At 37.2% G+C, this 16542-nt stretch overlaps 1 protein-coding gene across 4 annotated transcripts in view; it reads left to right on the forward strand.

Annotated features, from left to right (window-relative positions):
- The window catches only part of LOC127562071 (coiled-coil domain-containing protein 162-like), a 103295-nt gene that overhangs the window by 18676 nt on the left and 68077 nt on the right, over positions 1-16542 (forward strand). For all 4 annotated transcript variants that reach the window (XM_051997507.1, XM_051997509.1, XM_051997508.1 and 1 more), the window contains exons 6-8: positions 780-897; positions 4586-4751; positions 12521-12659. In XM_051997507.1, coding sequence (XP_051853467.1) covers positions 780-897; positions 4586-4751; positions 12521-12659 — 423 coding nt within the window. The remainder of the gene's footprint in view (positions 1-779; positions 898-4585; positions 4752-12520; positions 12660-16542) is intronic.

A 16542-nucleotide genomic window follows, 5' to 3' on the forward strand; every position in this document is an offset into this window, starting at 1 on the left:
CACTTCCATCAGAATACATCCTCACACAGTATTGTTGTTGAAGTGTATAATGATCTCCTGGTTCTGCTCATTTCACTCAGCATCAGTTATGTAAGTCTCTCCAAACCTCTCTGTATCATCCTGCTGGTTATTTCTTACAGAACAATAATATTCCATAACATTCATATACCACAATTTACCCAGCCATTCTCCAATTGATGGACATCCATTCATTTTCCAGCTTCTAGCCACTACAAAGAGGGCTGCCACAAACATTTTGGCACATACAGAGGACCATGACTCTTAATGGAGTGAACATACTCATAAAAACAGAAAAGATTGGAGAGAAAAATAAAACAGAATGCATTAGAAAGTAAAAACCAAACAAGAAATACAAGTAAAAAAAGATTTCTATTATTTTAACATTAAAAAGTAGAGCTAAATTTATTATAATATAGCTGAATCCAAAAAGCAAGAGCAAAAATTATAGTAGTAAAAACAGATATAGTCAAAAGAAACTTTGAGGCCTAATAGGACCAATATATTGGGCCTAATAAGTATATATATATGCATATATATATATATATATATGTCATATATATATATAGCCTTATATCCAAATCTAATGCTTTTTCTTTCAGATTATGAATAGTTTTATACTTGTCTTATAAAGTTGTGAGGAAAGCAACTTAACAGACTATAGAATATTTAGTTGTGATCATAATTATTCAACTATAAAATACTTTTATTATTTAAATAGTTAATGCTTTAAAAACTGAGATTTTCCTCTAACATTACAGGAATTTTCAGCCCAGGCCACAATACTTGTTGTCTTCTGATGGAAGAACTTTCCTCAATTTATGGTACATACCCCATCATCTGGAGGTACTGATCATGTTCAAAACTCTGCCAGAAAAGGTTTGTATTTTCTAAAAAGACTATAAAAAACAATTTATTTTTATCTTACTTTTCAGTGTACCAGTCCTATAAAATAGACTATATTCCTCAATTATATCAAATTCTGATTTTCAACAAGTGCCCAGGGTACCCAATGATTACTTTTTCCTAACTAACTAGCATTTTCTCACAGATTCCAAATATTATTTGTTTGCTATGTTTTTCTCATGTCTTGTTATTTCTTTGGATTTTTTTTGCTCTTTCCAAGACATTAATGTTCTTTTCTCAGGCTTCCAACATCCTTCAGTAATCCTTGGTTTTCTACCAAAAGTCTTTTTTTTTTTTTTTAAAGAAAAGAAACTCAAACCCCACCCTTGAGTCCCAGAGGATACATATAGCTGAGACTACATACATAAGTCAGCTGTGTACTACTTTGGCACGGTTGCTCCATGACTTTAAGAAACTATGTCATTGAATGTCTATCAAAGGATGGATGCAGATACAGAGGTACTGAGTGGGGCTGGATCATAGATAGGCCAGCATCTCAAACTCATAATGTGCAACATGAAACTAATTGTCTCCATTTAAAATTTCTTCATCCCCCCAAGTGCTATTATTCCCCCTCCCAAACTACCTTGTCTTTCATTATGTTGTATTTATTCTCTTTATATTTATCCTGCATTGTGGTGATTTTCTTCTTTTAAATATAATAGTTCTCTCTGTGAGAGAAGGTTGGTTTCTCAGGGAGGTTTTCTTGGAGTCAGCCTTAGTTTCAGTTGAAAGTAATAATCACCCAAAACGCAGCCAGGTGATAAAAGTTCAGATCTTTTATTGTCTCCAGAATAGCCCAGTTAGCTTAGAGGCCTATCTCTCTGCTTGGTTCCAAGAGCTCTTGTGGCTTTGTCCTTTGCTTCTGCCTCTGCTTTCTTCAGCCTCCAGAGTCAGCACCAAGTTGAATCTGTCTTGCCTCTGAGAGAGCCTTCTCAATCTTCACTGAACTCTCAACTGGTAGCTTCTTCCTCTGAAAACTCTCCTGACTGGCCCCTTTGAAGCTCTATTTATTCAAGAGAGAGGAATTGTGGGATGCGAGAGAGAGAGAGAGAGAGAGAGAGAGAGAGAGAGAGAGAGATTATGGATTTCTCCCAGAGTGCTCTCTAGCCCTAAGAGCTTCAAGGGAGGTGTGAATTCACAAAGTTACAAAGTTTACTTTGTGAATCTCCCATACTTGTGAACTCCAATGAGTAAAGGTGTGAACACAAGCATTGTATCAATTAGTTCTACTTAGTACCTTGTTTCAGGTTCTGGCCCAAAACATCTTCTTGTAAGATCAGATCAATAATCTATCAACTCTAATGAGTCAGCAGTTTGTAAAGATTCCAACACACTGCATATTCTTATATTGTACTTGTTATCTCCCTTATTAGTATGTGGGGGCCTTGAGAAGAGTAGAGATTATTTTTTTATTGTATCAGTATTTCTAGCATCTAGCACAATATCTGATATATAGTATGTGCCTGAAAAATGCCTATTAGTTGATTTTTCCTCCTATCCTCCCTTTCCCTATAATTCCCAATTTCCATTGATGAGACCAGCATCCCTCCAATTACACAGAATCAGTCTTCTGTTAACATGTTCTCCCTTGTCAAATACAAGTCAAATCCCACATCCAGTCAAATACTATGTCAGCTCTGCTTTCAAAATATCTTTGCTATTTGACTTCTCCTTTCTTCTATGACTTCTACTCTCCCAGTTCAAACTCTTAGTGCCTGGACTATTTTATTAATCTCCCAACTGTCCTCCCCGCCTCTCCTCTCTTTCCTATCCAGTTCATCCTTATCACAAGATATCTAAGTAATATTCCTAATCTAAACTACTCTGATCATGTAAAAAACAATCCCCACAACGTTCAGTAGTTTCCCATTGCCTACTGAATAAAGTAGTGAATAAAGCTGATGGTACAGTAGACAGAGCACTAGACCTGGAGTTCAAATACAACCTTAAATCTTTCTAACTAGGCAAATCATTTAGCTGCTTCAGTTTCTTCATCTGTAAAATGGGGATAATGACAGCACTTACCTCACAGGATTGTTATGAGGATCAAATGAAATAATATTTATAAAGCGCTTGGTAGATAGTAGGTGTTATATAAATGTTTATTCTCTTTCCTTCCTTCCTTCCTTATCTTGAAAGCCATGTTTCACAATCTGGTTCCAGTTTCCTTTCTAGCTTTTTTTTTTTTTTTAAACAGCACAGTTATCCCTATTCTCTAAGTTCCAGTCAAAAAGGTGTTTTGCTCTCATTCTCTCCCCTCTCATCTTAATACTTCTGCTCACAAGGTCTTCCATTCCTGGAAGGAACGCCCTCCCACCAGTGCTGTAGATTGAAATCTTTTCCTCTACTCATTCACTGGTTTTTAAGTAAGATTATCTGGCTTAAGACCATTGGGAGCCATAAATGAATAAAAATGTGCTTGAGGATCTACATATTTGTTTGAATTTTACCCAGTTAATATTTTCCCAATGAAATCTTCATTGACTGAACCTTAGCCCCATCCCATCCCTACCTTCCATTTGAACTGATTTCCTACATCATATTTCATAGCACTTTGTCTGGACCCCTCTTTTGTAATCCTATATCACAGTTATTTGTATTAATATTTCTTACTCCATTACTTCCTCCTTTCTTACTCCATTAGATTGTAAACTCCTTGAGAATGATGTCTGTGTCATAGTTGGCTTTGTGTCCCTGTTACCTAGCCTTGTAACTGGTAGGAACTTTTGTCATCTGTCCATTTATCTAAATATGTACTTTTCAAAATGCTTACTTCAGAGCATTTTTGCCTTCCTGTCTAAATAAAATCTATTTGACTTAGCTGTGTTTATTGGAAACGTAATAATATTATCTGTTATAATAATATAATTAGTTGTTCTTCACTTGTTCTTTATTTAAATAAAAATATTAACTAACCAGTATTTAATAGTTATTTATTATGTACGTACCTATAGGAATATTTAACACTAAATCACCTTATGCCTTGACTATGCTGAGTCTGTGCAAACCTAGGTCCCCACTGTGAAATATTAATGGTGTAAAATTCAAACACATGGACCCTCAAGAACATTTTTATTAGCTCATGGCTCCCAGATAATCTTACCTAAATACCAATAATTGAATAATCTTGACAGTAGTCACACTAAACATCACTGATACTCTGAAGGATCAATCAGTCAACAAGCATTTTAGTAAGGTGCAATAAATATAAAAAGAAAGAATGAAGCTATTCTAGCTCGTAAGGACCTTGCCTTCAAATGACAGACTCATGATTTTATTGATGATAAATGATTTCATTGATGTATATGCTCTCTGATGATAATGATGATAGGTAATATTTATATAATGCTTACCATGTGCCAGGAACTGTACTAAGTATAAACATATACATATATATGTACATAAAACCATTTCCACTCAACCAGCCCACTTGTTTTCCAGTGATCCATAGTCCTAGTTCTTTAACTGGGCAGTCATTTTCTCCTGCAGATATTACCCAATAAATACTGTGATCAATAATTAACTCTATGTTTTTAGGGAATATATAATTACTCTTATTAATACACAATTGCTTAGGCTTTTTTATTATTGCTTAGTTTTTTGCAGATGATGTGAAGCCTTCCTAAAACGTTTTTCCATGTATTGGCCTTTCTTTTAGGATGCCTTTAGGGCCCTTAAGCTCACTCTGAAGATTATAGCTCCCCTGCATGACATTGTTGCCTATCTCTTCAGCTTTGCTAAACTTGGAAATGGCAAGGAATATTTTGATTTACCTCTAAATCCCAAACCTCTAAAAGCTGACTGGGGAGGAATTGAAGGCATTGGTAAGTGATAAACTTGTCATATTTAATTTTATTTTTTAAGCATGCTTATGATTTCAATGGTATATGGAATGCCTGATGAGGAAATTCTTCTATTAGGGTAGCGTGGCATCTTTTCTGCAAATTATGTTAGAGAAAATTTACAGGGAATACTAAAAGGTTACATAACTTGCTAAGGGTCACAAAGCAAGCACACATCAGTAGCTGATGTGTATTTCACATCAGATTCAGATCTTCCTGACCCTGACCAACTCTCTATCTGCCACACCATACTCATTGTTATGAGCATCTCATTGTTATAAATGTTTTGGAAATACTGACTGAAATTCTTAATAGTTAGAGAGAACCAGAGAGAAAATTGACATAGGCATGGTAATGGCCACTGAACCATCTGCCTTCTAGTTTCATAGAGGATTTTTTTTACAAAATCAATTCAATAAGCCTCATTAAATAGTTCTCTGTCTTACTAACTTTGTAGAATTTTATAACAGGAAGAAGTTTGCCTCTGGAGTTAGAGGTGCAGAGTATAATTTCTGCTTCTGGAGCTCTGCAATTTTGGTCTTTCCACAGATCTCAGTTTCCTCACCTGTAAAAAGGAGAATTTTGACCATGTAGCTTCTGAGGTCCCTCACGGCTCTATATCTTTGATCTTTTTTTTATAGTTTCTATAAAATACAACAAGATTCTGAGATGTAAATGCATTTACTCTCATTATAAAGAAGGTAAAGGCAGTCTTGTCTTAATTTTAAAATAACTGATGACTTCTTATCAAGAATTACTTTTTAAGAAAGCAAGCTGGGGGACATGATTCTATGGTGGAAATTCAGACTGATCTATAAAGGACAGAGAACAAAAGTTTTTTGGCTTGTTTGTTGTTTTTAAATTATATTTGGTTCTATTAGGGTATTTGTTTTTGCTAATAGTTAAGTTCATTATAAAATAATGAAATTACTTTTTGTTTTCAATATTCTACCAGGGATTCTCCTTATAGTTCACTCCTGCCAAACCCATTCTTTGACCTACTGGCAATTTCTCTGACATCTCAGAACTTTCCCAAACCATCACCCCTGCTTACTCTATCTGAAGTGCCTTTTATTCCCTTCTCAATCTTGACCCATTAATTAACCAATTTAACTCTTTTATGGTTGTTGTTCAGTTGTTTACAGTCATGTGACCCCCATTTTGGATTTTCTTGGCAAAAATACTAAAATGGTTTGCCATTTTCTTCTCCAATTCATTTGACAGAGGAGAAAGCGGAGGCAAACAAAATAGGTGACTTGCTCAGGGTCATATAGCTAGTAAGTGTCTGAGATCAGATTTGAACTCAGGAAGATGAGTCTTTCTGACGCCTGGCTGGCACTCTTATCTACTGGTAGCACCACCTGGTTGTCCACTGAACTCCACTCTATCCTTTATTCTCAAATCCCCTACTCCCTTGTCCTATTGCTACTCATAGTCTATGAAACCCCAACAATGTAGTACTCTTACTACTTTCCTCCTCCTACACTTCATAACTGAAGGAAGTTGTGGAACAATAGTGCCTAAGTCCACTACAAATTTATGATTTCTAATTGCACTTGGGCCCTGGAAGCAGTAAGGCAATCCTTGCACTATTTACAAATTGATTTTCTCTTTCACTCTACACAACAGTTGTTCCATCTTTCTCTTCTCTCTGTAGCCTCTTACAAGTTCCTGCCAATCCTATCACCTAAAATCCTTGCCTAAACACCTTGTTAAAATACATTGAAGCCATTCAATGAGAGCTTCCTCATAATCCTTCATTATCATTTCCTTTTCTCTGGTGACTGCTGAATAATGCTTCTCCTTGCCAAAACCAAGCCCTCTATATGTAATCTTGATCTTTTCCCCATTCATCTTTGCCAACAGATTTATCTCCTCTATCATCCTTTCTCAGTCCTCTTCCTCTCTCCTCCTTCTCTCCTTTCCTTCCTTTCCCCTTTCTCTCTCCCCCTCAATCTTTACTCTTTTTTTATCTACTGATTCTGTCTTTGCTGCTCACAAACATGCCCAAGAATCCCCAAGGGGAAAAAAAAAGCAACCTCCACTAAATTCCACCATCTCTGGTAACTAATCTTTTCATGTAGATACATTGACTTGATTGTTGTCCAATTTTTAATATATTTTACCATATAGCAACCAGAGAATTAAAAGAAACAGAATTGGAATTGGAGGAGTGGGATGGCTCAGAGGAAATGAGGGAGTTTTTAAATTGATGTAATGGGTCAATTTAAATATATTTTCTTTCTATTCCCCTCGGGCTAGAGATTCGTGAAATCTGTGTTTATGGAAGAACTATGAGTTGGCTGCAGAATACAAATCTTATATTCTGCTAGCTTAGCATGTGAGGAGTCATAAATGGGAGTACAGATGTGGGAAAAAGGCAAGAACATGAATGTATGTGGAGGAGGAAGAGATGTCTTGTATGTGGAGGAGGCATTGGTAATGCCAGGAAGTTATGTGCATTTAAGAGACAGAAACAGATTCAGTAGATAGTCAAAAACTTTCAAAAAACTATTTATAATCTTATGTTGCAACACACACATACACAAAAACAAAAGTCAAGGTGCATTTAGATCCTTTCCTCTTGATTAATTCTGTAATTTGATTTCTGTGTTTGCCACTAAAACTCACAAATAATAAATGAAAAATCAAGATTTGAACTCAGATTCTCTGAATCATGTCTTTCAATTGAACTATACTGTGGAACCCAAAGCAAGATATACTCTGACACTGACAGGGCTTTTCCTATTATATCACACAGCTATTGAAAATAAAAATATCATCTATATGATTTCAAATATATATATATGTATGAACAGACATTTGCTTGTTCACCTTAAGTGAGGGGCTGAGACCAGGAGCAATATACTGGTAATACTGATAATTTAAGGGAAAAATATTAGAGGGAGATCTAGGCTTGCTACAGAAAACTGATAATGGAAATCTAGATAAAATCTGAAGGCAACCAATTATATCTTTCATCCTCACTTTCTCCGGAGTGGGACTGAACAGGACAAATATGTAACAAGATAACTCAAAACCCAAGGTAGACTATATTAAGAGCCAAATGGCTATATGGATAGTAATACTGTAGAGATTTGGGAGAGGGATAATTTTACAGTTTCTTAAGGCTAGACAATCAATAAAACAATAAACCAAGCCCTGATGTGAAGTGTTTATTGATTTCTGAGGTATAAATGGTCATATTAACCATCAGCTTGCATGTCAGTTTGACTGTCTCCAAAACACCCTTCCATAAGGATGGCTGAGTCCAGCTCCCTCATTTTACAAATGAGACCTAGGGAAGTTAGATTTGCTTAAGGCCATTTACCATGACCCAGAAAGTATCAGAAATGGGATGTTGAAACCAGAACCTCTGAGGAGAGCCAAGTGCCCTTTCCCCTGGACCTCGGGCCTCCCCACTAATACTCATGGGCAGTAACTCTGAGCACCCTTCTCATTCTCCTTGACACACCCTGACACAAATACCCAAGGACCCCATCTAGCAATACATACCAGCCTATGATCACCAGTCAAGGAAATGCCTTGAAGCTCTTTTAGAGCCTAAAGAATAATTAACAATTATAGGCAGGTGTACAACGTGCTCGGCTTCCTTGTTTAGCTCTTTACTGTCCTAGCCGGACAGTAGTCTGGATCTCTAAATAAGGTCTGAGAAGAAAGCTAGAACTAAGGTAAATTGAGAAGTGGAGAGCAACGTTCAGGGAATGATGAGTAGAGAAGGCTGAAGTGGAGGATTTATGTGAAAGTGTAGAGGGGAATGAGTTTTGGGGCAGTGTGAAGGCCAATCAACCAGTTTATGTATTTCTCCTACTTTATATGCCCATATTTAGAAACCATAAGGGAGAATGAAGGGAGGCATAAACTGGGAAATATAGGTGATATAAAAACAAAATTAAAATATACTTTTAAAAACAAGAAACTATTCCAATGCTGAAAGCATTGGGTTTGCAATTAGAAGGACATGTCTTGGAGCAGGTAGGTAGATAGAGCACAAGTCCTGGCATCTGAAAGACCTCTGCCTTAGACACTAGCCATATGAACCTGGACAGGTCACTTAAGATTGTCCTTCTCACCCCTCCATCTCCCCATACACAAAACACTAGAGATGTTCAGAAATGTACATCATAAACTTTATGGGCTTAGTTTTCCTGAAAACTGATAGAGAATGAATGAATGAAGCCCAAAATGTCAAATTGCAAGATAAATCAAATAAAAAAAATTTTTTAAAAGATATTGACTCTACTTCTAGACTGGTATAGGAGGAAAGAAATAATAGCATATCAAGATTTTAATATACCTTTTATTCCTTAAGATGGGAAAGTAGCAATATCAGTCTATATGTAAATTTTTATGCCTCCTTTAATCAACTTCAGAACTATTTGAAGTCAAAGAAATTGAATTTTCTATCTTTCAATATAACAGAAAGAATATTTACATTGGAAGTTAAAAGATATGAGTCCAAGACTAGAATCTACTAGACAATTTAAGTGATGACTATAGGCAAGTCATTCGATCTCTCTAAGTCTCAGTTTTCTCATTGGTAAAATGAGTTTAAAATATGTGCCTATTTCATAGGGTTGTGAAGACAAAATTAAGAAATATAAATTAAAATATGTGCCTATTTCATAGGGTTATGAAGACAAAATTAAGAAATATAAATGAAACTACTCTGTCACTTATAAAGTTCTATGCAAATATATGGTATTGTAATCGCAATGACATTTTTAAAATGTGTGTATTTCAGTTTAGAGATTCCACCTATCTTACCAAAATCAGTTCTTCAACCTGATATTCAAGTGACTTTTGTCTTGTAGCCACAACCTACCTTGCCCAGCATCACTTCACATTTTACACGTGTTCCATGTTTCAACTATTTTAGAAAGTTAGTTTACTGAATTTGGCATTCTATGTCCTGCCTCCATGAAGCCATCTCTGCTTCTCAGAATTAATTATCTTCTTTCAAGACTCCTTTCAAATAGTCAGCCAATAGGCATTTATCTGACTATAGGCCAGGTATTGGGCTAGTGATCTGTTGGGGATGCGAAGACAAAAATGAAACAGTTCCCTACCTTCAAGGAACTTGCACTCCATGCCAGGTGCTACCTTGTCCTCTGAAGTCTTTCTGGATTCCCTACCCTCTGCCCCAATCTTTGATTGTTGCTATCTTCAGATTATCTTTTAATTTACTTATCCGTCTACAAGGAGATCCCTGTATCTCCTTAGTATAACTTAAGCTATTTGAGGACTGGGATTCTTGCTTCTGTCTTTGTTTTTCCACAGTGCCTGGCACAAAGCTGGCATTTAATAAATGCTTGATGCTTAATTCAAAACAGTTTTTAGAAGATATGACAAACTTCTGCCATATCCTCTTCCTTCCTCCAAATCAGTAGCTTTATTTGAATTCCAGGTGCAAGTGGGAATATGGAATTGGGCTCTAGATAGAGAGTGTATGTGTGATATCCATTTTTTTTAATGATTTTATATAATATTTTCCCTCAATTTCATGTTTAAACAATTTAAAACATTTTCATTAAAGTTTTGAGTTCCAAATTCTCTCCCTATCTTCTTCCCTTCCCCCCTCCCTGAAACAGAAAGCAATCTGATATAGGATATATATATGTAATATGATATCCATTTAAAGGAATCAGGAGTCTATTGTAAACTAAACCGCTAACATATGATGCTTATGATTTTTGGAACACTACAAGGCAAGTGAAGCATAGAGTGTGTTGGCTGCATATGTGAAGATATGCTTTCTTTTACAGGCCTGCTTGATGAAAAAGATTTCTATCTTCCCCCATCCTAATTCATGTAGCTCAAATATCTTCTCTTTTGGTAGAAATATCTCTTAAGAGCCAGTGAGATCATAGAGTCATGAAAAGGTTAAGAATGTGGCCAAATTATTTTGAGTCTCTTGAAAAACCATTGTTTTCCAGTGGTGAAGAAAAAGGAATCATATTCATATTAAGTTTTGGCTACTGATTTTACCTGAATCAAAATGGTGCACTGATGGAATACTGCATTCATGTTTGGTACTTGTGCCAAATGTAGGAAAGGATGTTGACAGCCCAGGGTTTGACATCCTACCCATTTATGATGGCCCTCTGGTCCTAAAGCAGAAATATTGCTGTTCTGACTACAGGAAGCCTAGAATGGAGGCCAGGATGATGCCTGGGAAAGAATAAGCCATTATTGAAGGAGAGGGCACTACAGACCTCCACTTGATGATTTTTTTCCAAATTCCTCTTCCTGTTCCAAGAAACAAGATTTAGAAGACTTTAATCTCCCTTTTAGTTAGCTGATGCAAATGTTGAGCATTGCCATGATTTTGTTCCAGCTTCAAAATGAGCCTCAAACACTGGTTTCCTCAACATTCCTCCAATTCTCTCCTGACCACGCAGATACAGTTTCTTTCCTATTTTCTTCTTTCGCAGCTTTTATATGCTCTGCTTATTCTCCGCATTCTCCAGACCAGATACAGACACACCTTACTCCCATTATTTCATTCTCCAACATAGAGTGAATAGGGAGCCTTAATGAGAATATCAAATTGACACTAAAGCAAGAGTTTTAAACTCTTTTTTGTATCATGGTAAAGACTGGTAAAATCTATGGACCCCTTCTTAGAATAATTTTTTTAAAAAATTCAAAATCAAAGGAAATGCTAAATTTTAGATAGAGGCTAGTTAACTCTAGTGGCTAGAGTATTGACAAATTGGGTCTCTTTTGTGATGGCACCTTATTATAGTCAGGTTGTCATCCAGAAAGAGAAATAAGGATAGTTTGCTGTTCGATTTTCAGATACTCTTTTGAACTTTGCTTTCCTGGGCTGTCTTTCTTCTTTGGCCTTTGAGGATGGATCAGAAATTTGAATGTCCAGGACTAGAAAATGAGTGCTAGCTCTTAAGGCTGCTTCTGATCTCAATTTTTTAAATTGATATTACCTCTGAGAAAACAGCAAATTCATTAGGAGTAATGATCAGTTTAAAGTCCCCAGAAACTTTAAGAAAGGAGGTCTGTAACCAACCGATTCTTTAGGTTTCTTTTTTTCCCCTAAGCTCAGGGCTAGAGCCTCATAAATTTTCCAGTTGTAATTTTCTCTCTACAGCTTGTTCCTGTTGTAGCATAAAGGGAAGCAAGTTTCTATCTTACAGGGAGTGGAAGGAAGGAAAAGAGAGAGCAAGCTCTGGTTTCTGGAACACACAGTTTTGCTGGCCTTGACACAAAATATGATTAATACAAGTTTGGGTTTTTGTTTTGTTTTGTTTTTTGGATTTTTTTGTTTATAAAAACAGGAGGAGGGCAATTGAGAGAATTAAAAGAGAAAGAGAGAGAGAGAGAGAGAAAGACAGAGAGAGAGAAAGACAGAGAGAGAGAGAGAGAATGAGAAATTAGTCCTGGGAAGAGGGGCAAGGTCATAGCAATCAGGTCAACCTAGAGATAGTTAAGTAGCATCATCAAAGAGTCCCTAGACTTGGAGTCCAAAGATTTGGGCCATAGCCCTTGACCCTACTGCTTACAAGCTCCATGACCTTGAGCAGGTTATCTTACCTTCCTAAACTGTTTTTCCTTCTTCTATAAAATGGGCAGGACAATATTTATACATTAAAATGTGGCTTTGAAGAAAGAATGGAGGGGGGGAAGGAGCAATATTAAAGCATGAAGTTCTAGGGCTCCATGAAGCACTAGCTATACATGTGAGTCTTGTTTGTGTGTTGTGGTCTTTCCAGGGGCTGAACTTAAAGATGTGCAGAGAATGATTGACAGCCTTCAGAATCCCCAGGATCCTAACCAAGTGGCCCAGGCACTCATGATCCGAAGAGAAGTTATGTTTCTACAGTTTGATGTAGCCGTGAGACACCTTATCCGGTAAGTGCTGGGAGTGCTGTTCTGGTGAATTCTACTTCTGGAAAGATCCTTGCTGAGTGACCATCCAGAAAGGACCCCTCCTCGCAGGATTGGGAAAGAATGACTTTAAAGTAAAGCAGATTGACTCCCCCCAAAAAATTTCCTCTGCCAAATAGTTTCTCCTACAAGAACTGTCCCTGGTTTCTCCTCTCCTATAATAAGAATTATTCTTTCCTTATTTGTTGCAGCAGAAATAATTTCATCTGCCTTCTCTATCTAGCCTGGTGGCCCTTTTTTCCCCATTGGTGAGTTCTTCCAGGAACCTCCATTTTGAGCAAGGGCCCCGGCTGGCCATCCTTCACTTTGATTTTGGCACAAATGTTTCTATGCCTACCCAATACCAACTTCCCTCTTTCTAGTCCTTTTTATGTGTTGTCTTCTACCATTAGAATGTGGACTTCTGTTTTTTTAGTTGGAGAGGGGGGTTTCCTTGTAGTTTTCCTCCAGTGCTTACCTGGCACATAATCAGCTCTTAATAAATGCTGTTGACTTATTGGTTTGAGCTATATGGCGAAGGGATTTGAAATCATACTCTGTGAAGCAGATGAAGGACCTGAGAGTATTTATGCTGAAAAAGAGAAGCTGGGGAACAGAGGATTATATACCTCCTATTTTCAAATATTTGAAAGACTGTCAAGTAGAAAAAGGATTAGACCTTATCTTCTCAACATCAGAGGGCAAAACAATAATCATTGGGCCACTGTCTGACCTAGAAAGTTAAGGAGAGGGAAACACTGGCAAGAAGGTGGGGGAAAGTAGGGAGGAGGAAAGGTTCCCATTGGCATTTGCTCTACTAGGTTCTCCATCCATAGATGGATTGTGGGAGGCCAAAGTGGGCCCCACAAAGGAGGCCTGGATGGTTTCAAATGCCATTTCTGATATATGTACTGTTTACAAAGATTATGAATTTCTGATAAATTCTTCTTTCAGCTTTCTCTTACTTTTTCTTTACACCTTCAAAAAGGACGGTTGTATTCCCCAAAAGCTGAATATGCTCTTCAAATTTTTTTCTTAATGTAAATCAAAGAGACTTTTGCCTACGTAGGCACCAGACAAATAAAGCAATTTGCTTACAACTTCATGAATATTGTATATGACTACGGTAATCATGGCCTTAAAGAGAAAATTTTACTTAATTACAACTCACTAAGTTTCAGCGTCAGCCGGAATTAGTGTGGGAGGGCTGAGGGGGAGGAAAAGAGGAAAGGGTTGTGCCTGTGGATTTCTGCTTATCTTCAGGTTGCTGGAATAACCATTTCCCTTGCATTGACCACAGTGTGAATTCCCATTCAAGGGCAAGCTCTGTGAGTGAAGCATTCTTAACTTTAGCTTAAAATTGTACCATCAGTGCCAAACTAGGATTCCAGAACAAGAATGGAAAGAATGGAAAAAAACAAATTAATTGTTGTTTTACTGTATTTTCATTCTTGACAGAGATCAGATCTGTGAACTTAGAATATCAATTAAATCCCATGAGTGGATTGTTACAAACTAGAAAGGATATTTTGAAAGCAAGATAGAAAAGACAATTTTTTTTAAAAAGTAGATAATTATCATGTTTTAATTAAAAAAAAAAGTAGTTTAGTCAAGTGGTTCAGAATGATAAGAGAAGCACTATATAGTACAGTAGAAAGAGCACTGGGGGCAGAGGATCTGAGTTCAAATGTCTCTCTGATACTTGCTATCTTTGTAACATTGGACAAGTCAATTGATTTTCCTGAGCCTTAATTTCCTATTTGTTTAAGAAAAAGTGGGTTTGAACTAGATGACCTCAGGGTAAGAGCTCTTACTTGTTGCCTATTTAAGCATCTCCCCAAGATTTGGCTCAGCTGCTTCCAGACAGGAAAGGGACAATTATAATAATTAATAGACAACAGTAGTAATAGTAGTAGCCTTTATATGAAGCATACTGTGCTAAGCACTTTACAAATATCATCTCATTTGATAATCTTAACCTTAGGAAGTAGGTGCTGTTTTTACCCTCTCTTTACGATTGAAGAAATTGAGGTGAGATGATTTGTCCGAAGTCATGATGCAAGGGATGTAGACACCAAATGATGGCAGGCAGCAAAAATTGGGGTTCAGTCATGTGACAAATTCCTAATGGCTATTCTCTTTGGCAAAAAATCTACTTAGGGAAGAGGTTGCAGACAAAATGAAGGGATTCAAGGAATGTATGAAATAGAGTGGGAGAGTATATGAACGACAAGTTCCTCAGTGGAACTCACAGTTACCAGTAGGAAGGGAGCACTCCATGAGTTTGGGGCATGTCCTTAGCTGGCAATTAAATCCTGAAAGGGATTGAGCCCCCTAAAAGAGTTAGCTGTAAGGAGAAGTGAGGTTGGAAAGCATGGTGGAGTTAGGGGAGATACCACATGGCATGGGGGGAACGGGAAGCCTTGGCAGACTGACCTAAAGGAAGGCAGCAGCCATGGGATGGCCCATAAAGTAGATTTTGTAGGGAAAACTTTTTTTAAATAACTTTTTATTGACAGAACCCATGCCAGGGTAATTTTTTACAGCATTATCCCTTGCACTCATTTCTGTTCCAATTTTTCCCCTCCCTCCCTTCACTCCCTCCCCCAGATGGCAAGCAGTCCTATATATGTTAAATAGGTTACAGTATATCCTAGATACAATATATGTGTGTGGGAGAATTGGATTCAGAAGGTACAAATAACCTGGGAAGAAAAACAAAAATGCAAGCAGTTTATATTCATTTTCCCAGTGTTCTTTCTTTGGGTGTAGCTGCTTCTGTCCATCCTTGATCAATTGAAACTAAGTTAGTTCTCTTTGTCGAAGAGAACCACTTCCATCAGAATACATCCTCTTGTAGGGAAAATTTAACCTCAGGAACATGACTGGGATTTCTGACAGGGCAAGGCAAGGTGAAACTGCTCCAGACCCCTACAGAAGGTGGGTCTCAGGGGTCTGACATAATTTGGATTTCCGACAGGACCACCTCCCCAGAGAGTGAGACTAAGAAGCTAAATTGATCTCTGTCAGAGGCTTCTGCCTGCCTGCCTCAAGGATCAATTCTTCAGTTTCTCTTGGTCCAAAACACCATTCAGGATCTCATCAGTCACACAACTCGTGTCTAAAGTAAGATTGGAATTTAGTTCTCACTGAGTCAAGGTCCATTGTGCAGCCAGTCCTTTGCCTCCTATGACTTTTTCCTTCTGCTTCTAAACACACACACACACACACACACACATACACACACACACACACACACACACGCACACACACACACTCTGACTTTTCATAACCGGGATCTGTGATTGAAAGGTTGATCAGGTGAACACAAATATGCAGAATCTCATACTTGGTTTCCCTCATATGGGCCAAGCAAAGTCCAAATAACGGTTTCCTTTGGAATCTCAGGTTTAATGGATGCTTATCCCTTGGTCAACCTTAGTTTCCTTTCATTTGAATGCTTCTAGTAAAGTTTTTCTGAGCTGACTATTCTTGGATCCAAACTGAGCCAAGCTTTAGGCAAAAATTATAAAGTAGAAGTCTTCATTGTACTCCACCTCAAACTGACTTCACTGGAGCCTCCTCCCCCCATTTCTCTATTTTTATTGATAATGCCAACATTGAAAGAAATAGTAAAGCAGCCTGGCTAGTATCCAGAATACCAGACCTTGAGTTAAGAAGATCTGGCTTCAAATTTTGACTCTGATACTTACTAGTTCTCTGAACCTACATTACCTCTCTGAGCCCCATTTGTTTCATCCAAAAAATAAGTGTTGGATTAGAGCATAAATATTAAAAACTTGGCCTTTAGACTGCATAAGATTAAACCATAATTAGAAAATATTTAACATAATAAAATAAAAACACA

Source organism: Antechinus flavipes, chromosome 4 (assembly GCF_016432865.1).
Source record: "Antechinus flavipes isolate AdamAnt ecotype Samford, QLD, Australia chromosome 4, AdamAnt_v2, whole genome shotgun sequence".
NCBI classification, from domain to species: domain Eukaryota; kingdom Metazoa; phylum Chordata; class Mammalia; order Dasyuromorphia; family Dasyuridae; genus Antechinus; species Antechinus flavipes.